The sequence below is a fragment of the Odontomachus brunneus genome, unplaced genomic scaffold (genome assembly GCF_010583005.1).
Source record: "Odontomachus brunneus isolate Ranch 3 - 2012 unplaced genomic scaffold, Obru_v1 Obru_scaffold_085, whole genome shotgun sequence".
Lineage (NCBI taxonomy): Eukaryota > Metazoa > Arthropoda > Insecta > Hymenoptera > Formicidae > Odontomachus > Odontomachus brunneus.
Genome location: NW_022639535.1, coordinates 419,337 through 439,990, shown reverse-complemented (window position 1 = coordinate 439,990; position 20,654 = coordinate 419,337). Strand labels below are relative to the sequence as shown.

Sequence of the window (20,654 nt, the reverse complement as noted above, 5' to 3'; positions counted from 1 at the left end):
GCTCCCGCGTCGCTCGCTTGCTCGCTATCGTTTCGCCGTCCTCGTTTTTTAATCTCTTTCCTTAGCCCGGGCCCCTCCTGAGAGACATCGCTCGTAATTGCCACTCGTTTTAGTCACGAGCGACCGAGTGTTTTTACTTCGTGCTCCGATGCACAGCCAAAGTGTACGTTAATTTTTAATCAAGGCGAAAGTGCACCGGTGCTCATGATATTCACCTGCCACCTCCACCTTTCTTCGTCACCTCTGCTTTTTAAACTATCCTTTTACACTAGTCTATTTTTTTTAGTGACGCTCTTTTTCGTTCGACGTCCTGTTCGTTCATTCTGTCTTTGTCTCTTTCTCTCTCTCTGTCTCCCTCCTTTCTTTCCCCATTGCAAAATTAGTACGATCCCCCAAATCTCTCTCCACGTCTGATTTGTCCACGGTGGTGCGTAGAATGAAAACGTAAAGTTATTTGTCTCGATTATGAGAATATACGTTCCAAGTTGCGAACCAGGTAAATCGCGAGAAACTGCGAGATGAAGAAGTTGTCGATCTTATCGAGTCCCAAGACCGCGATCGTCTTCTTCTTCTTCCTCGATAATGTGGTAGATCACAAAGATCCGCGGAAAAAAATGATAATTGGATAACTGGAACAGCGTGTGTTCATTCGCGGCGCGATCACTCATCGTTGATTTTTTCCCACGTGGAAATCGGCCGCTGGATTCGAAAAAGCTCGACTTGATTAAATCGTTATTTTTAATTCGCAGGACGTGTTTTATACCCAGCGTCGCGCTGCTCTCTCTCTCTCTCTCTCTCTCTCTCTTTCTCTCTCTCTCTCTTTCTCTCTCTCCCTTCCATTTTTTCGCTCTCTGGATATTTGACTCCGCGCGATGATGATCGTTTTACAAAATCATACTCGACTACTTACAAAACAATATCGTATTACGCCGAGTATCGATAATATTGCATACATATAGAACAAATTATGTTTTGTCTCGCATCAAACCGTGTTTATTTTCCGCGACACAGGAGAGAACTTTTAATGCGCACTCGTGCTGACAATATTTATCGAATTGCACGCGCGACGCGCAGCGCGAGTATAGCTGCGTATAACCAGAAGTACCTTCGCATCGTATTGCGCAAAATTCAGCGCTCGAACGCGCTCTCTTGGTTCGGATTTTTCCCTCTCTCTCTCTCTCTCTCTCTCTCTCCCTCTCTTTCTCACTCTACCCCCTCACCATTTCTCCCTTTCCCTCTCTGTTCTCCGCTGCCGAATCGATCGAATTAAAAACGGGAGCTTTAATTCGAATTCTTCGTGTGTGTACACTCTCGGCTCTTCGATATTTATACGTTTGACTCGTAAGAGAAAAAGCAGAAGAGAGTCATTCGCGGCCCGTTCGTAGTCTCGAGTCATCTCACACACACACATGCACTCGTAGTCTTCTCACACACACACACACATGCACACACGCATATATACACAATTACATCTACACGTCCGCTACGTATAATTTGCGTTTCACGCTGCCACGGTAGCGTATCGGGCTCGCCGAGGGATGACGAGCCGAGATTTTAGGAGTACGTCCTCCTGTCGCGCTTCAGTTAGCATAGCCGCGCGCACGAGGTCGCGGGTCGTCCGTGGGATCGAAGCGGAGGACGCTCTCCTCTCTCTTCCGCGCTTTCTGTAGCGCGCGCGTTTCGCTCTCTCAGCCCGCCCGAACGAGCTTCGAGGTGAGACGAGGTGCACGATGGTGCACAGACGACGTAGTAGGTGGTCCGGGAATTTTATTAAAGTTTCACACTCGTCGAGCTCTCCTGCTCCCTCCTCCTCCTCTCTCTCTCTCTCTCTCTCTCTCTCTCTCTCTCTCTCTCGTTCTCTCGCGTTCTCTCGCGACGAGAGGGGATCGATTTTCGAAGCGACTACTTCGCCCGCATACGTATGCCGGTTTATACACCCCCGCGCGCGGGGGCAAAGCGTGTACATATACATATACGTAGTGCGCGCGGTGGCTGCACTCGCCTGAATCGCGCCGTGGAAACTGACCGAGAGAGCAATTTCACTTGTAAATTCGTCCTGGCCCGATATATGTATATATATACACACGCATACACATACGTACATACGTATACAGGTATATTCGCGAGCACGTGAGTGTACGCGAGTGGATATGTCGGTGTGCATGTACGCCCGGGTAGGTAGGTCGGTATATCCGTTCCGAGGTGGATCCCGAATCTCTCCTGGTCGGTGGAGATCCTACCCGGCTAGAAATCTACGGGATGAGCGCGTAGGAAAGGGATAGATTCGACGAGATCTATCCTCCTCCCGGGCATCTGCGGACCGCCAGGACTCTCAACCGCTCGGTAATTCCGCCGTCCGGTCTGCGTTTCTTCTTATGTGCGTTCGTGGCGGGATTCATTTCGTTGTTTCCGTTCCAACAACATACGCGGCCAGAAGAGGTTTTATCGCGAGTCTCTCAACACGAACAAGACACGAAGGTGCAGAAATTTTCACAATGAAGACTTGTGAAGAGGGAGGTGACGGCGATAAGGAGTCGCACGATCGCCATGAGTCTATATCAATCTTCGACGTTTTTACAGGTGGTCGTATCGTGTTCTCTCCGGCTGCGTATTAGCGGAGCTGTGCGCACAACGTTATATTGCTCGCGGAAACCGAGAGAGTTTCGCGTCTCGCTCGTAGATCTTTCCCGCTTTCGTAATTACAGGTGGACGGCGGGATTAATTCTCGTAATTACTCGCGATATACCTGTCTCTGACTGGCGCTTTGCAAATATTTCCTTCTCCGGCGGGATGAAATTTCTCTCCGTTCTTCGCAAGACACGGAGCTTCCTACCGTTCATTCGTTCGTCTTTGCCTTCTCCCTTACCACCTACGTCTCTCTGTCTCTTTCTCCTTTCTTCTCTATATTCGCCATAGTCCACGGTGGGACATCGGATCGAGAAAATAAGCCGGGGCACCGGTTAAACGAGCCACGTCGACGTTCGTATTTTTCGAGGAGCAGGTCCCGAACCGGGGAAAAATCTGGTGGCCGTAGCGTTTTACGCATCGCCGGAACCACAGCGCAATTTTTGGCCGGAACCGTTTCGTGTAAGTGGATTGGAAAACGTCGGAATAGATTACTACTCGCGGCCGTTCTGTTCCGTAGAACAATCACCCACATCTACTCGTACACTCGCACTCGCATGTACACACACACACACACACTCATTTTCTCTCTCTCATGTGTGACCTGGACACCAACCTGCGTAATATCGGCCGCAGGTGAGCGCGTGCCTACGTGGATATGCACTAGTGTGCTTCCGCGTATACGTATGTGTGACGGCGATTGAATTTCTAGACCCAGATGCTCAATTTTCGCGGTGAAACCTTTCGTATGGTCCAAGTGCTCTTTAGCCGCGAGAAACGATGAGGCGGTATATCGGATTCGTCGGGGATTCCCAGTCGGATGAGCGGATTAAAACGTTACACGGACAATCCGCGCAGGTCCGTTCGATTTAATTCGCTAATTCGATTAACCCGGCGTCCCGGCTGCTCTCATAATTTATGGCTCGACGTTTGCGCCGATAGTTTGCGAGCGCACGGCCCGCTATCAAATTACTTATTTCGACCATTCGCGAATGCGATCGATCGGTCAGAAGCGCGCGCAAGGACAGCGAGACCGGTCACATCAGCCCAGATGTTGTCGATCATCGTTACGCTCCGCAGTCGAGAACGCTCGACCATGAATTTGTGCGACGTCGTTTGTATTTCGCTACAATCGAGAAGGAAACAGATTAGTATATTTATTTGGCTTGGTATAAACCACTCACAGTACTATTACAATACAGAAAGATCAATAAAAAATAAAATTAATTTTTATGATAAAATTAGATTTAATGTAGATAATAAAATTAGATTTTATGTTGAAAAATATATTACTTCAATCGTCTTTGAATTGAAGAATCTCCTGAATGTCTCAGTTTAGGAAAGAGACGGAAAGAGAGAGGGAAAGAGAGAATTCTTTCGACGGATAGTCGCAACGATGATCGTATCGCGAGTTTCGAGATTTTCCTACGTTTTGTTGTAATATTTCGCAAAAGTTCACGTCGTGAAAGTTGGCACAGAGTCGATCGACGTAGCCCGTCGCGTTATTTCCGCGAATGTCTCACCACGCAAATCCGAACCCGAAGCGCAATGTTTCTGGCACAACTTACCAGTCTGCTTCTCAGCGACTTTGAGCGTGAAACCCTCCAACAGCGTGGTGTCGCTCCTACCCTTGGCGTTCACCGCGTACAGTCTCATATCCAGGACCTTGCCGGGCTCGAGACCCTGCACGGTGAAAGCCGCGTTCTCCCTGGATGTGACGTTGGCCTGCAGGACCTTCGTGTGCTGATCGAACACTTCAAGGAGGAAGTGTTGGGGCTGACCACCGTCAAAACCAGCGGTGCATTCCACCGAGAGTGATTCGGTGGTCTGGTTGGTCAGCGTGCAGTTGTACGGAGCTTCCGGTTTGCCTGCACGCGCCATTAACATTGTTTACAATCTCTTCCTGATCCATCCTCTATCTCTTACGGCGCCCGTACATGCCGTACGAAAATTATTCGCGAGATACTGATTTAGAGCGCGACGCGCGGACAACGCGTATGCGCCAACGTTCCGGCGTTAGTGTCAGCGTTAAAGTTAACGTTAGCGCGAGACGACACCCTCGTTGGCATGCATTCCCATATACGCATGCACACACACGCACAATCGCGGCGGAACGCTTCCGTAACTTTTCCCGGAAATCCTTAGCGACTCACAGAGAGAGAGCCACCCAACCGGGTATTACTCCGCCGGAGTACGCGAATTGTTGCGCGCGTGCGAGTACGCGTTTGTACATACCTGCAGGAATGATGTGAAATATGCAGGCATTCTTCTGTTGGCCAGCCGTGTTGCTCGCCCAGCAGAGCACGGTGCCGTAGTCCATTTCCGTGACCGGCCGGTATGTGAGGACGCTCTGGGTGTGTCTGGTCGAGTTCTTGTAGCGCGCCTGCGGCACGTCGACCATCTCCTCGGTATTGTTAAAGGCCCAACGGAAACTTTCCGGTGGTGGATACGCCTCGACCCGGCATATCACGCGAGCGTCTTCGTGCCTCGCTACTCCGTAAATCCGCTTCTGCTCCGGCACGCAGATCGGTTTGTCTGCGGAAATAATAAGCAAAGGAAAAAAAATCAAGATAAAATTGCAAAAATTACTTCCTTTATATACAATTATATAGTGTGTAAAAAAGGTCGGGATCTCAGAATATCTCAGGTCTCAGGGATCTCGGGGATCCTATTAAAGAAATTGAAGGTAACCCTTGAATCCTGGCGACACCATCCAAGATCAAACTGAGGCAATCAATAAATAGATCTTTTTAAACTCTACAACTTTTATATTTGAAGCATTTTTTTATAAAACTTATATTTTCGCGATATTTCAAGGCCCCACTTTATACATCTTGCGTATAGTTAGCTACCTATCTAATTAATTTTTGTCGCATCGACTTCTGATATCGTTAGAATATTAGAATAGAATTATAGGTACATGGATATGTAAAATCAAATTTATATTTCATACTTTTTACGGTTTTCGAAGTTTTAAAGGCGGTTTATTTTGAAAAGAGATCTCGTCGTATGATTGATAGATATCATATTTATGTCACTTAAATATAAAATAATTTTCTCTGGCTTTTAATGAATTTGTGCCTGAAGAGGTTAATTAAAAGGCGAGCTATGTGTGCGTTAGAACGTTACATTGAGCGAATTGCGTCTCAGGAAGGAACACGCGCGGCCGTCATATTTCCGTCGAAACAGGAGGTGCTCGTGGAAAATTCTCCCAAATAAATTCACTGTGCATTCTCTCTCTCTCTCTCTCTCTTTACGTTCTCATGTCGTTTGTCGAGCGCGACACCCCCGCGCGTGCGTTGGCACGCGGGATACCGCTTAAATCGCGAATTTCAACGTCAGAGTGAAATATCGAGAAAGAAGAAGGCCAGTTGACGCGTGTCATCAGGCAGGCGCACACGCGCACACCCGGCATATCCGAGTTAATTAATAATAAACGTTCACGCTCGCCCGTGCGCTCGTTCGCGACATGCAGAAAATAAGCCATGAGAATCGGCGCCGTCGCGAATAAAAAAAGGAGCCTGCAGTTGATTTTTGCGTAGCACGCATTCGCACAAATCGGCATGCAGAGATCGGAAACCGGAGGAGTTTACGTGCATTTATTAAAAGTGCGAGAGGGTATGGCGCGGCATGAAGTAGAATGACCACCGGCCGGCCGACCGGCCGGCCGGCCAGCCGGCTTTCCGAGGGAAGATCGATGGGCATTATTCGCTCGCTCGCTTGAATAGTTTTCCCATTTTTCGCGGCGGAGTGGGTAAACGAAGGCCGAGCCCAGGGGTTTGGGGGAATCGGAGTTCGCCGGTTTGGAATAATTTGTTGGTTCGCCGTGGATCGTCCTATTTTTCTTCCGCTACCCTCCCTCCAGCCCGCGCGCTGCGCCATGTCCCGCTCGACGTCGCGCCCAACCCTTTGCCCTTTCAACGTGTTTTTAATGAATAATCATGCCGACATTTTGATATTCGACGTTTATTCACGAATAATATCTCCTCGAAGCCGGGTTGTAAGCCGGGCGACCAATTACCGGGCCCACGGCTGGAGACCACGGCGCGATTCTCAAAAGCCACCTCGAAGACGCTTGATACAACGTCGCTGTTTAAATGTCGCTCATCGGTCACGCCGCGTTTACGTCGTATTATGTTGAAATATTCGCGACGTTGAACGCCACTTTGAGGAGCGAAATAATTGCAGGGATCCGGCTCGGAAGACAGGGTAATCGAGGTTGGCTCTGCAGAGAGCGGGTGAAGAGGCGAGCGGCATTATTTTCCGCGAAGGAGGTCGCGAACGGCCACCGAACAGTAAAAGAGTTTACGCGAACCGGCTCGTCTGTTGAGCCAAGCTTCTTCTTCCCCCGTTCATCGTTCGCCCCGACGAATACACACTAAGTCACGTCGGTGGCGCGTCTCGACGAAACGCCCGAGGCATTTTATCGTGACGATCTCTTCGTCGCCGTTGAGACACTTACACATGATCTTGAGCTCCACAATGTTGCTGTAGCCGTCACCCTCGACGTTGCTGGCGACGCAAGTGTAATTTCCGGCCTGCGACCGATTTACCTCTCGTAGGGCCAGCCCGTATTGCTGGACTATCACGCCGTTCTTTGCGTTATTCTGAATCACGTTCCCCTGAAACAACGTTCCGCGCGATTAGACAGGTGCACTCTTATTCTGCGCTTTTCTATAACGTGCGCCTTATTCTCTCTTTCTTTTGCACTCTCTCCCTCTCTCTTTCGTTACTTCTATGTACTAGTCTATATGATAATGTATGTTCTCTCGTAATCGTAGAAAATACGTAAATTTCACGCCAACCTATTCGCGTATTCGTAATCTCCCTGATGGAACGATTATCGAGTCCCTCAGGAGAAAGGGACGTGAAGACGACGCACGAGAGCGACACGATCGCGGTCGACACGAGCACAGAGCGTTCTGCAACGTGCGATTAAAATTCACATTCGATGTACTGGACATGACTGCCTGATAGGTGGCTTTCGTTCAACGCCGTGCACCGGGTTTTACTTAATTAAATGGGGTTTTATTAATATCGAGTTAATTAACTGCCACGCCAACGATATCGCTGTAAAGTCGGACATTCCGCATATTTACACAAAGCATTTACGGACGCTGCGCCATAATAACGCAGTGTATTAAACAATGCATAATGACGTCGGTAGGTAGGTAGATAGATAGGACACGAAACGCGAATAAACGCCTGGTCGTCAGTAGAGGCGACGCGTAATAAGACCTACGAACACGAGCGCTCTGGACGGAAAAGCCTCGTCGACGAGGCGAAGGAATATCACGCGTACTTTCAAAAGTCCCCTGGTAGAAAAATTTTCAGGAAAAACTGGTCACTAGTCAGAAACGGGCTAGTCTTTGTTAGTTAGAATTTGTTAGACAATAACTGTTCAAAAACTGGACAGGGAAATACCGGTCAATGTTTCTTGACCAGTTGAACTAGAAGAAAGAAGTCGCTTCTTCTATTTGGGTTACTTTCGAAAATTGAGTCCACGTGCTCGCGTTACACGCGATGAGCAGAGCCGTCGTGTTCTCGGGCGTCGTTCTTTCAGCGCATAAAATGCAAATTTAATTAAAAGACGAGCTGATCTCTCACACGAAAGCGAATCTGGGGATTACGTTAGAAGGTGAGTTATCTCGCGCGATTTTCTTACGTTTGCGAGAACGGACGGGTTGCTGCTGTTGCTGTTGCTCAGTTCGCAAGTTGGGATAATATTTAGGGAAACAGCGGCACGCGCGCGAGGCGCGCGGAAAGTTTGTTTCCTATTTGTCGGTTTCGACCTGCAATGGCCATTACTCGGCAGGAGAAGCGCGAGTTTCGCGCGAGCATAGTCGAAACTATCCGCGCGAATATATATCAACCGAGAAAATCCAGGGGGCCATTGTTCAAATTCACAAGCCTGAGCTTTCGCCCGGATTCGGATATGCACATTTTTGCCAGCGAATCCATTCGTTACGCAAAGTTTCGCCTCGTCGACCGGTGTCGGCTCGTTTTCCGCGACAGCGTGTTGCTCGCGTCGCTCGACACTCACTCCGGTGTACACGCGCACGTATAGGAAATGAATGCGTTTCCGGAGCAGTTTCTCGCCGCTTCGGGTTATCCGCGTGACGATCTCGTGCGATACTCACGTTGTGCTTCCACACGACCTTGTAGGCATCTGGGTTAGCGTGAACCTGGCACTCGAAGTACACGTCATCGCCCTCCTCGATGTCGTCCGGATTCATGTTGGTGCCGAGCTGCAGGTGCAAGATCGGCACGACTGTAAACGAGAAAAGGCGCAGCGTTGCGTGCGGTTATTTGCCTCGTCATGTTCCACAGAAGGCCTTTCTCGCCGCCGACGCGGCTGAATAAATCGAGCCGCCGCGCCGCGGACGTTCCATTTTGGCCCCCGTCGTTGACGTCTCGTTATTGTGATTACATTCGCGTTTGCGCGGGCGTAATCTATATCGACGGCCTTGTTTCGGCCTGCCAGGCTTTTAACCCGTTTACCACGCTCGATATACACACGGACGCATACGAGCGCGTATGCCGGCGCGCGCGGCACGGCACGACACGACACGGCACGGCTACGTGCGTGTGTATGCGCCGACACGTGCAACGCGCGCGCGTTGACGTATGCCGCGCACGCGGATTTTCCGATGTGTCGATTGCGCGAAAGCTGACACACGCGCGACGCGCGCTTATGAGTTAAAGCTTGACGAATTAGCGTCAATTCGTTTTTGCGCGACCGAACGGATGCTCGTCGGGTACGCGCTTTTGTTACGTGAGAATCTAAAGCTGGGCTTGAGAGAGGAAGCCCTTCACCGCGGTTATTCGCGGATCATGGGACGCCGCGAGCGGAATGGGCATTTGGCGAATCTGGCGAGTCCAGTATTGAAACTGACGATATCTAATCTATCTCTGGTGGAAATGATGAAAATTATTTGCCGAAAGAGTCCCTCTCAAATTTCAACTTTTGATTACATATTAACCTCTACGAATTACGCGAAACTCGAACTAAAACTTTGCGTCTGCTTTTGAAACTTTAATTTTTATATTTTTCCAACTCATGCTCGCGGAGTCTGATGAAATAACGCGACCTATTAGCGGAAAATAGCGGTCAGGGGAAAAAGAAACACGGGAAATCTCTCGGGATTTACAGCGAGCGTTCAAGTGAAACTTTCGCCGGGATAAGGAAGGGACGTTCGCAGTGCGAGCACGATTTTACGTTCGACGGGCTCGTTTACTTTCGCAGTCTCTGATATCGCGCAACACGCGGTGGAGGGAATAGAAATAAAAGATACGAGTGGCTATTCGCCGTTTATCATACGCATAGAAACATCCTTTACTCGTTTTTTATCGTGTAGCCAGCATAAAAGACGTGAAACGGTCGGTTGCACGTTATCGTCGCATAAATATTCGTTGGATCGAGCGGCGTTTCGACCGCGCGCGCGTGCGCGTACAATATTGACGGCGACGCGTTAATGAATAATAATATTACGGATAATGATAATGCCGGGACGGATCCGCGCTTACACGTCATTACTAGTGTGTAAATACACGGTCTACCTCAACCTCGTAATCTGATATCGTCGTCCTCATTTCGATTTTTCGCACGCATCCAGCAGCGGTTTGCGATCTCGCATAATCTCTCGAACACGATATCTCGCGAAACAATATCGCGATATCGTATCAGCGAAAGAAGCACGCGAGTAACGATCGCAAGCGTTCAATTTGCACGATGTCCGACTCGTGTATAAAATCGCGATCATATTTATCGGCTACTTACAGAAAACGTTAAGCTTCCACGTGTCTTCGGCCGTGCCGCGTTGTACCATGGGATTCTCGGCTCTGCATGTGATAACTTTGTCATGATGCAGCAGAGTCGGCTGAATTGCCAAGGTGGAACTCGTCATGTTGCCATCTTGCGACACCTGCAACACAGTCGAGCGCGATATCGCGCTTTAGCGATTATTAAGTCACGATTAACGGCGAATAAATATATTCTGCGTGCGCGCACGTAATTTTCAGCGCGAGAGCTTACCGGAATTACATTCGACATATTAATTTTGTATTATATTTGATTTTTCTTTATCAGTGATGTCTCTCTCTCTCTCTCTCTCTCTCTCTCTCTCTCTCGGATGTTTCTTTCGCTATCTCTCTTTCGTATATGCGCGGGTACCGCAAATTTATATAAAATTACTGCCTCATAGTCGATATTAAAATTATAATTACACGTTACATATATTTTAATGTGCCTATATATTCCGCGTCGATCAATTGTTTTATCGTATATATACATATGCACGCGCATATATATATATATATATATATATATATATATATATATATAGTTTTTATTTTTTTCGTTATATTCCTCGCAGTATCCATATTAAAGTGCGTATCGCGGGCGAATAATTGAATCATTCTCGCCACATTATTGACTATACTTAACCAGAAAATACTATATCCCTTAATCGTAACACAGCGGTAAAACGTACAGTCCAAAAACGACAGATGTATCCTATTATCAGTTGCTGTCTCTCACCCTTCCCTCTCTTGCGCGAGATCAACATTTCCACAGTTATTATTCCGTTCGTATCGCTACTCGCTATTAATTCGCGAGTGTTTCATTAAAGTTCCGTTGCTGGAGAATATTAACCCCCGGGCGCATCGCGCGCTCGCGCACTACGCTAACGTTAACGCCAACGTTATATGCGCGGGGGATTTCATACCAGGCAGCTCTTAAAAGAACTGATTATGGCGAAAGATCGTCACGATTAAGCTGAGATTATAGTAATTATAGTAGATTATAGTAATTAAGTTAAACTATTGCGGGAGCTTCGTTTCGCGCTTCTGAATCACATTTTTCAACGACTTTTGCGCGGCTTTCGTCGAAAGCGTCTAGCCTTGGACACTCGGTAGGGTGGTTTTGCCGTTGCCGCTGGTGGTGGTAAGAGCCACGGAATAATTATCCGACTCGTGTGCGAGGTGGCGCGGCTGTGAGCTAAGGGCGTATCGGGCCGGGGAAGGGCAGCTGGGAGAAGAGGAGGAGGAGGGCTTATAAGCCAAGCGTTAATCCGGCGATAAGTCTTAATGACCGGACGAGTCAGTCCAGGAGGCGTTTATCATCTACCTTTGCAGGTGGTGTAATAGGATTCGGCTTTCACGTGAGTGCTTCACCCTGCTCGCGAGTGCAACGGGCAACTTTAATGCGCACGAAACCGCGCCGCGATTCTGTTCTGTATTTACGCAAATGCACTGCTGTCAAGAGAGAGAGAGAGAGAGAGAGAGAGAGAGAGAGAGAAAGAGTTGGTTGGGTTGTCTGAGAAAACATGTAATTATCAAACGTGCTCGTACACACAACTACTCCTCCTCGTTCGAGCGCGTTTTTGATGCACTCGCATACATTTGCGTATGCGCGCCGGTACCATTAAAAATATTAAAATCATAAACATTCACAGATTCTCCGAAGAGCGTGACAAGCGCGTGTCGTGTGCATTTTTGAAAAAGAGACATGCACGGTACTTGCAACATTTTTCGCCTGGGAGCGGACACAGTAGCTTGTTAATTTTGTAATTCAGATGATGAGTATTTTGCGAATTGATAGTCGAAAATGCTTCCGAGCGGAAAAGCGCGAAAGACGAATCCATCGGCGGAGACTTTGGCCGGCCGAGGAACATGGGACCAGGGGCCAGCTATTACGATGATATTTTTTAGATAAGATATCGCCGATACTCTCGGCTGACAGATTGTTGGCGAAAAGCTCGAAACTTTTGGCTGGTGGTGTACGTGGTAGAGCGCGGACCGGCAGAACCCAGAACGAAATTGGCTCGAAATTCGCGCGGCGGTCATAAATCGGCGAAGTCGAATCACCCGTTGCCAACTATACTGTCCACAATCCACCCTTTCTCTCTCTTCCGCGCGACCCCTCGTGGTCCCGTCTCTCACGTCCCTTCGCCCCTTGCTGCCTTCCACCGTCGGTCTCTCGCGCGTCCCACCCTCATCCCCCGTTTGCCATGCCTCGATATGTCTCTACATGTACGAACTTCATTCGACACCGCGATATTATGACGTATAACGCGAGATAGCGCGAACGCGTCAGAACTGCTGCGCGCCGAACTGGCTGCCTGGGTCTGTCCGGTTCTCCCGGCACCTACCAACAACAACGTGATCGTTATTTGCGGCGGAAAATATCAGCTCTTTGAATCTCCGACACACTAGCGCGGATCATCGTCGATCATGGCCGCGTGAGACCGATCGAGCCGGCGGATCGTTATTGCAAAATGTACGCGCGCGCACGCCGAGTGCAACCGGACCCTCGTAGCAGTGCACGGTCATTTTTCATCCGACAAGTTTTACTGCATCTCGATTATGCACGGAAATAGCCAGCGAGAGAGAGAGAGAGAGAAAGAGCCACAGAATCGCGGCTATGTGAAATTTCTACGAATGGAAATTGCGCGCGCCCACTTTGTCGTTTTTGCTTTTATCTCTTTTTATTGCTGTTTATTGCGAATTTCCGCGAACGGGCGATCCGCCTTAGCGGATCTATCCAGCAACTCTCTCTTTCTCTTCTTGCCTTCCTCTCCCTTTCTCTTTCTCTCTCTTCCACTCTTCCACTCTCCCATCCTTCCTCATTTTCTCCGCTCTCTGTCTTTCTTCTTCCATCCTTTTCTTTTTCTTTCCTTCCCTCCTTTTTTTCTATTTCTTCTTCTCTCCCTCCTTCTCTCTCCTTCCTTCCGTTCCGTCCCTTTCCTCCCCTCCCTCATTCTCTCTCTTCTTTCTTCTCTCTAGTTCTTTTTTGTCCTCTCTCGATGCTCGGATCTATCATGAAATTATCGACAAGTCGTCACCAGATGACGGATGATATCTGTGTCTGTTCATAGTTACCCGCTTACTACACGTGGCTATGTTAGGAGGGGTAACTTTATCCTGCTCTTGGTTCGAGTAGGTTTCTGCGGTATTAGTTGTGTTGAATTCATATCGATCATCGTTCGATTAATTAAAGCGGCAAAAGAGAGAGAGAGAGAGAGAGAGAGAGAGAGAGAGAGAGAGAGAGAGAGAGAGAGAGAAAGGGGGAGGATAGGGATAGAAACGGAAAGAGTGGGAGGGCAGTAAGAGAAGGGGTAGAGTAGGAAATAAAATAGAAGAAGAGAAAGAAAGAGAACGTCGTATACACCGAGATTCGAAATGCAATTTGGGGGCGGTGGGTCAAAGAATCACGTTTCAGGAAGAGTTTGCCGCGGAAACGAGCAAGACGGGCGTAGATCGATGGTACGCCGGAGTTGGAGTACGTAACAGGAGTTTCCTCGTCGGCCAGATCAAAGAACGTGAGGGAGGAGGGAGGAGGTCGAAGGGGCGCAGCACGCGAGACGGAGACGAGGCGTTGGCGGGCCCCTGCGAACAGAGAGAGAGCGAGAGATCACGAAAGCATCGCCTCTATTCGGTAATTGCGCCATAGCGTGTCAGAGGGGGAGCTTAATGGCAACGATGCAAATACCGATACCGACGCTAATACCAGTGATTTCGCGGTGAACGTTCGAAGGTAGGAGAGCGCAGAGCGCCGCGTGTCTCGGGCGAATCTTTTTTCGGGGGTAGGTGGGCCTTGCCTCGACCTGCGGCGCGGTCCGAGTTAACCTGTTCACGTGGAAACGACTGTTTTTCTCCTCATCGGCGGCCGCGTGCGCGTTTCCGGATCTTTTGTGGACGAACACGCGCGATCCGGGACGCGACGTGTTCTCACCGGCGTTAAATCATTTTGCAGCGGCAGGTTGGCGTGACTCGACTCTGGGCCGGGGGTAAAAGAACGGTTCCGCCGCCGAATAAGAATTTCGTACGTACGAGATGTACGCGCGAGATAGAGTCCGGAACGCGAAACGAGGGAAGATCGGTGTAGCGTAACGCGATGACGACGAGGAGGAGGAGGAGGAGGAGGAGAAGGAGGAGGCGATAATGGAGATCGATCGTCTCGCGTTACATTGATGATGCGGTTAACGTGGTTGTTAGACAGCGCGAGAACGGAGGCGAATTTTATTTCGTGAGCGATCCGCGCCTCGACGCGAGAAGGCACAGCGGGAAATTATTTTCGCGCAGGTGCGCATCGATTGTGTTCGGCTTTTCCTCTGCCTCTGTGTCAAGCCGGCAACTTTGCTCGCTTGCGAGACACCACCGTTCCGTCAATCCAATTCGGCGTGCACATATCGGGTATCGTGTTTGCCGCACTTGAAACCGATCGCGCGAAACCAGAGCGGCAATGGGGGAGCGGTCGTGGCGAAAATCGAAAAGAAAGAGAAAAATGGTACCGACTTTTTTCGATTAGTGAACTCTTCAAAGCGCTGCGGGGAGACCAATTATTTTCACTCCCGAGAGAATTCAACTCTCCTTGATGGAGAATCGTCCTCGCGAAAATCACTTTCGATCGCGTCGTTAGTCTCAGATATTGTCACTTACCTTCTCTGTGTGATTAGTCAGCTTGTTACCATCCATGTACCAGGACAGCTTGGCCGGCGGCCTCGAGCCGACCGTCATGCAGTTGATGTCGTACTTGCGATTCGCGCTGAGGGGTGCGTGCTCGCTGCTGAGTATCGTCACGCTCAGCGGTCTCACTGGAACACAAAAAGAGAGGGCGGGATCGTAAGGGTGAATTTCTTGTAATGGGGGGTCGCGGTTGCAGCGATATCTGACCGACGGACCGACGCGTTGATGACGGCCGGTCAAAAAGCACGAACAAGAATTGCGGCAGATGCGGAATTGCGACGCTTAGAGTGGCCGCGGACTTGCGCCACGGCGCCTCGTCCTGCTCGTCTGTCTGTCCGTCCGTCCGTCCGTCCGTCTGTGCGTCTGTTTGTCCGTCTGTCCGCGCTCGCTAATGCGTTTTAAACGAGTGGTACCGCTACAGTTACCATCCCAAACGTATTGCCGCAAAACCTACATCCTGATAGCTTCGGAGGCAGAGGGTGAGGGCGCGAGGCCATGCTCGGACGCTGCCGCGCTTCTCGCAGATTAAGGCTGGTCGGTCGCTCGACGGGGACTGTACGCGCGTGTGGCGTTTCGCGTTGATTAATTGAGGGTGATATTGAATAGTGCGAACGAAATGGAGTCGAGCATCAATCTTTAGTCTAATCTCGGACTATTCGCAGACTAATCGCGGTTAATCGTAATTATCATCACGCGATAACTACGCCACCCGATCGTCGCGTCACCCTCGTTATCGTTGTATTAACGATCCCTGGTTTGGTGGTTTGAGTCTCGAAAGAAAGGGGCAAGCGTTAAGCCAACGTGGGAATACAAGTCTTAATGGAGTCGATCGTGCGAAAATCTCACGGACGAGGTGAGCTTCGGCAGACGTTAAATTGCTCAGGTCGTGAGCGAATCGCGATTTAAACGATAGTGTTGGCATCTCGTCGATGATGACGTCGATGTCGAGAGTGAAAGTGCCGATATATTAGTCGATCGTCTCCACCACAAAATAAATCCCGGCGTTCCGTCGAATTTAGCCGGCAACGAGTCGGCAAAGGAATCTTCGGTCTTTCTTCGTCGGCGAAAAAGTACGAGAGCGACGAGTACGAGGGGTGGCTCTCGCGCGTGCGATGAAGAGCCCGCTCAAAGGTGGAGGGAGAGAAAGAGCAGGTAAAAACGGCTGCTAGAGGCCAGAGGCAGAGGAGAGATTTTTCATTCAAGCCGCACCACGCCCACGGAGTCTGGAATTAAACTTTCAGTACGCCGAACTTTTGACTCCAATGAAAAATTTTCCGCTCTTCCTTCCTTCCTTCCTTCCTGCATGTCTGCTTGCTGCCCAGGTTGCTGCCTTTCGCCTTGCGCGTTCACCATTACCTTCACCTTCGTCTACCTTAATCTACCAGCGGTAGTCTCCACCGCCGCACTTCATTGTGCGTTCAATCGGCATTGGCACTAAAAGCACGATTACCAGCGTAAGCCGGCATTCGCTTCACTTTACTTCACCTCGTCTTACTTTGATTGGGCCACGTCTCTCTCTCTCTCTCTGTACAATCGCGTTGCATATTCGCATCACGCGATCCTGCGTTCGCACGGTAAACGCGCGCCGACGTAATTCCTTCTTAAACACTATTCAATATTCCGACTCTTGACTCCGCCGCAATATCGTTGAACGTGATTCGCTAGGAACTCTTTGAACGCGTTTCACGATCCTTACCTCCCCATCTAAAGTTATTTTTTTTTTCTATTATGGAGCAAAAAGAACAAGAGTGTGAAATAGAAAGGGAAGACAGAGAGAATGGGAGAAGAGGAGGGAGGAAGATAAAGAACGAAAGGGGGGGAGAGAGAGTCGATTGCATTTTCGATTTTTACCGATCTCAAACAATAGCGTTTTCTCTTTTCACGTTCTGTTGCCGCAAAGCAACGCTCGTTATACAATGCAGAGTTATTCGACTCCTTTTCCCTTTCTGTCGTGTTTATTATTTTGTTATTAGGAATAAAACAACGTGCACGTTTTTTGTTTCCTCGTCGTTACGTGAGTGGACTAGAGGAGACGTGACCGGGAGTAACATTCTTCTCACGTTGTATAAACGTTCGTCAGCTTTTTCGCGAGTTGTATTATATGTGTATATGTGTATATATTGTATGTATCTATTCGTGTATGGACGTATGTACGGCCGAACCGACAGACAGTCATGACGAATAGGGGTCGTGCGAAAAAGTGCGTTGGTGTCCATTAGATGACCGCCGAGTGGCCGTCGTGCATGCGAATGCATTCGCGGTCACACCGATGGTCTAATGGGTGTCTGATGGATGATGCGTTTTGCGCGAGCTGGATTTATATAAATCTTTCCCCCTCACGCGCAAATTTGACTTTCCTCATTTGTAGCGAGTTTCGCGATTAATAATACAATAGGCGCGTGCGCGCATCAACAACGCTCAAAAATATCTTTTTGTTTTATGATTCCTTTTTATGTTTCTTTTTTTCCTTTCGCGAGATAACATCCCTGTTCGCCCGTGAAGGATATCGGGAATTGTTTGTTCAATTCAATGATTTAACTCACAGAGTAATTATTTATACCGATTAACCGTGTCCCACGGATTTCACGTCAAATTGATGATTTTAATATCACGCGCATTCGCGGAATTTTATTTGGCGAATGCATTTTTCGAGCGCTTGGTTGCGTTTGGTTTCGAGCATAATGAGAACGCGCTTAATTGCTCCTCTATTAACGCATTGATCTCGCGCGCGCGTGTGTGTGTGTGTGTGTGTGTGTGTGCGTGTGCGCGCAGTGTTTTATTCTTAGCTGCGGAGAATTTGTCGCGGTGAACTATCTTGTCTTTGGGAAAACAGAGAAGATTTTCTGTGTGTATGTCGCATTCTACCTCATTAAATGAAATTTTAATTGCTGCTCGTTGAGGAAGAAAATGAACTATCGCAAGAAACCGATAATACAACGGCCAAGGCGTGTATCGGTAATAAAAGGGCGGGGATGGAGGATGGGGACGCGATTTACCCGATATTAGAGAATGTAATTGCGCTTCCGGCAATTACTATTTTCCTGCGATAAAAGTGGAAACGCGTTCGCGTGATACTATCGCGTATCGTATATGCAGTGCGACCATAGTTGCTTAGGCAGACGAACTGCGAATAACGCCAATAAAGAATATGAATGAGCGTCAAGTACGGCTATTCTTTCGGATCGCCGACGATCGACCGAAGGGATTCGATACGCTTCGGATAAAAGGAGAGAGAGGCGAGCAGGAATGCGCTGGAATAAAAACGATACTAACGAGATCGTGGTGCAAAAAGGGGTTAAAGAGGAAGGGTTGGAGAACGATAGTGAGAGAAAGAGAGAAGAGAGGGACGAGCGAGAGAAAGGGAGAAACGGATGAGTAAGTAACGAACGAGCGGACGAGGTTGAACTTATTGCTATCGCGAATTGAAAATACGTCCGTGCTTAATCCACCGGGGCTTACGGTCGCGTTTGCATATCCCGGCTGCCTACTTTCGCCGGATATCCCGCAGCTACCGTCGCTAGTTTTTGGCGAGTTCGCCACGCCATCGCCGCCAGAGCCGCCGGCGCCGGACCCACGTTCTGTGTTTATTCGTATTCGCTTTATTACGTTCCCCGGATTAATGCGAAGTTACAGACAAAAAGATTGTAGGTATTAAATGTGCCGGCGGCGCGCACGCACCGAAAAACAAAACTCGCGTATCCGGGCGAATAATGTTGCGTAGATGGAGTCGAAACGAAACGAGAAGCGTAATGCCGGGTAAAGCGACGATCTTCTCCTCTCCTTCTCTCTCCTCTTCTTCTCTTTACTCTTTTCTACTTCCCTCTGCTCTCCTTTGCTCTGCTCAACACCGCAACGCAGGACAAACACGGCGCTTTTTATCGTATCGCGAAAAATATAAAATATAATCCCCTTTTAATGCAAGTCGTGGCCTGACGACACAATGTGTTACCTCAGACAGGTAGCTATTCTAACGTGACACACTGTGAAAGATACACGAAAAAAATATTCGCGCTTAGCGCATCTTTCAGACTTCATCATTGAGTCGCACGGCGCTGACACAGCAAAGTGCCCGGAAATCGCTTTGCGATTTATATTTTTATTTATATTATTGTATATTTAAATGTGCAATTCTCCCTACGTGTCTTCCAGTGTTCGCGATATAGCGCGAAGAAATATCGCAGTTTGGAACGTAGATGACGAGGCAAAATTGCGTGGTAGAAATGGGCATTTTTCTTTTCGGCTAGAGAATATACAAGATGGGCGGAAATAGATTGAATTAATAAGAAATATTATTGTCGAAAACTTCTACCTTCTACAAAATAAGTAATATCAGATTATTAGGCCAAGTAATTTACGTGTCTCCCTGTACGAATAGAACAATTCAAAAGGACGTGTTCGGCGTCTTTTGAAACCTCCGATCAATTAGAGGCGTCACATGTGTATACACGGTCGATCTCACGCCCGTTCCTTCCTTCGCGCATTCACTTGACGCGAGACGCCACCGCGTCTCTTGATATTTCGTAAATAATTATAATTGATACCGAGGACGTCTGTCTCTCTCTCCCTGCTAATTTCTTGAACACATCGCGCGAGAAGGAGAAGGAGATAGAGAAGCTGTTACCGTTTTATTACGCAAAATTTATACGAACATCGCTCGACAGCGCCGTAGGGCGTAATTAGCGTCGAAGTTTGCGGAATCGCAATATTACATTGTGCACATCGGCGTTCTAATAAGTAACTCCCAGCAACGCGCCATGTAAATTTGTTGGCCGACTCTGGTACATTAGTAGTAACGGACGGCGGGGCCGCTAATGAGGAGGCGAGGCGGACTGGAGCGTGGACGCTGTTTGAATAGAGTGGAAGACGAAGTTAACTCGAACTGGGTGGATGAAGAGTCCGCGAAATAGCGGCAGCGCGAAGGGGACAGACGAAGGGGAGGAAGGCGGCGGAGGGTATGGAAGAAGAGAGAGAGTGAGAGCAGAGAGGAGAGGAGAGGGAGTCCGAGTCGGGCGGACAAATTAACGGCGACTCTGATTCTGTTTGCAAGGAATCGTGGCCATTGTCGAGCGAATCGCGGTGTAATTTCGATCGGCCGTCGAATTCGCCGCCACCCGAGCTCGTCTAAAAGCTCATCCGGTGAACTAGACTCGGCGCCAAGTTTCATGGACGCTGTCGTCCATTTGAGAGAACAACGGATGCGTTTCGACCGGGCCGCGTCACGTTGGTTTGGCACAAAAGCCGCGTTGACGCGCCGGCTCTTCGCGCTTTTATTTGCGTTTATTAGTAATTGCGCGTATTATGAAACTCTATAACGCCCCCTCCCCTCCTGGTCCCTCGCGCGGGCGCTGAGTTTCCGGGAACTTTGTTCAATGGCCGAGTTCGTAAACCAATTACTCGTTATTTCATCCGTGAAAATGATTGCGGCCGCGCGCGCTCGTGTAAGTTTCCACCCCCTCGCTCGCGGACGTATCGATGTTGTATCGTGTAATTTATTTATCGCGCGCGCCCGCGTTCCTGTTTCTCCCTGCCCTCTTTCCCTTCCACCCTTCCCCCCCCCCCCC

General features: G+C 49.0%; 1 protein-coding gene across 13 annotated transcripts in view; it reads right to left on the bottom strand.

Moving 5' to 3' along the window:
* LOC116847936 (synaptogenesis protein syg-2-like) overlaps positions 1-20,654 on the bottom strand; it is a 413,298-nt gene that overhangs the window by 15,083 nt on the left and 377,561 nt on the right. For all 13 annotated transcript variants that reach the window (XM_032823535.1, XM_032823542.1, XM_032823543.1 and 10 more), the window contains 6 exons: positions 15,067-15,221; positions 10,406-10,550; positions 8,766-8,896; positions 7,088-7,247; positions 4,861-5,160; positions 4,194-4,493 (listed from right to left, as the gene is read on the bottom strand). In XM_032823535.1, coding sequence (XP_032679426.1) covers positions 4,194-4,493; positions 4,861-5,160; positions 7,088-7,247; positions 8,766-8,896; positions 10,406-10,550; positions 15,067-15,221 — 1,191 coding nt within the window. The remainder of the gene's footprint in view (positions 1-4,193; positions 4,494-4,860; positions 5,161-7,087; positions 7,248-8,765; positions 8,897-10,405; positions 10,551-15,066; positions 15,222-20,654) is intronic.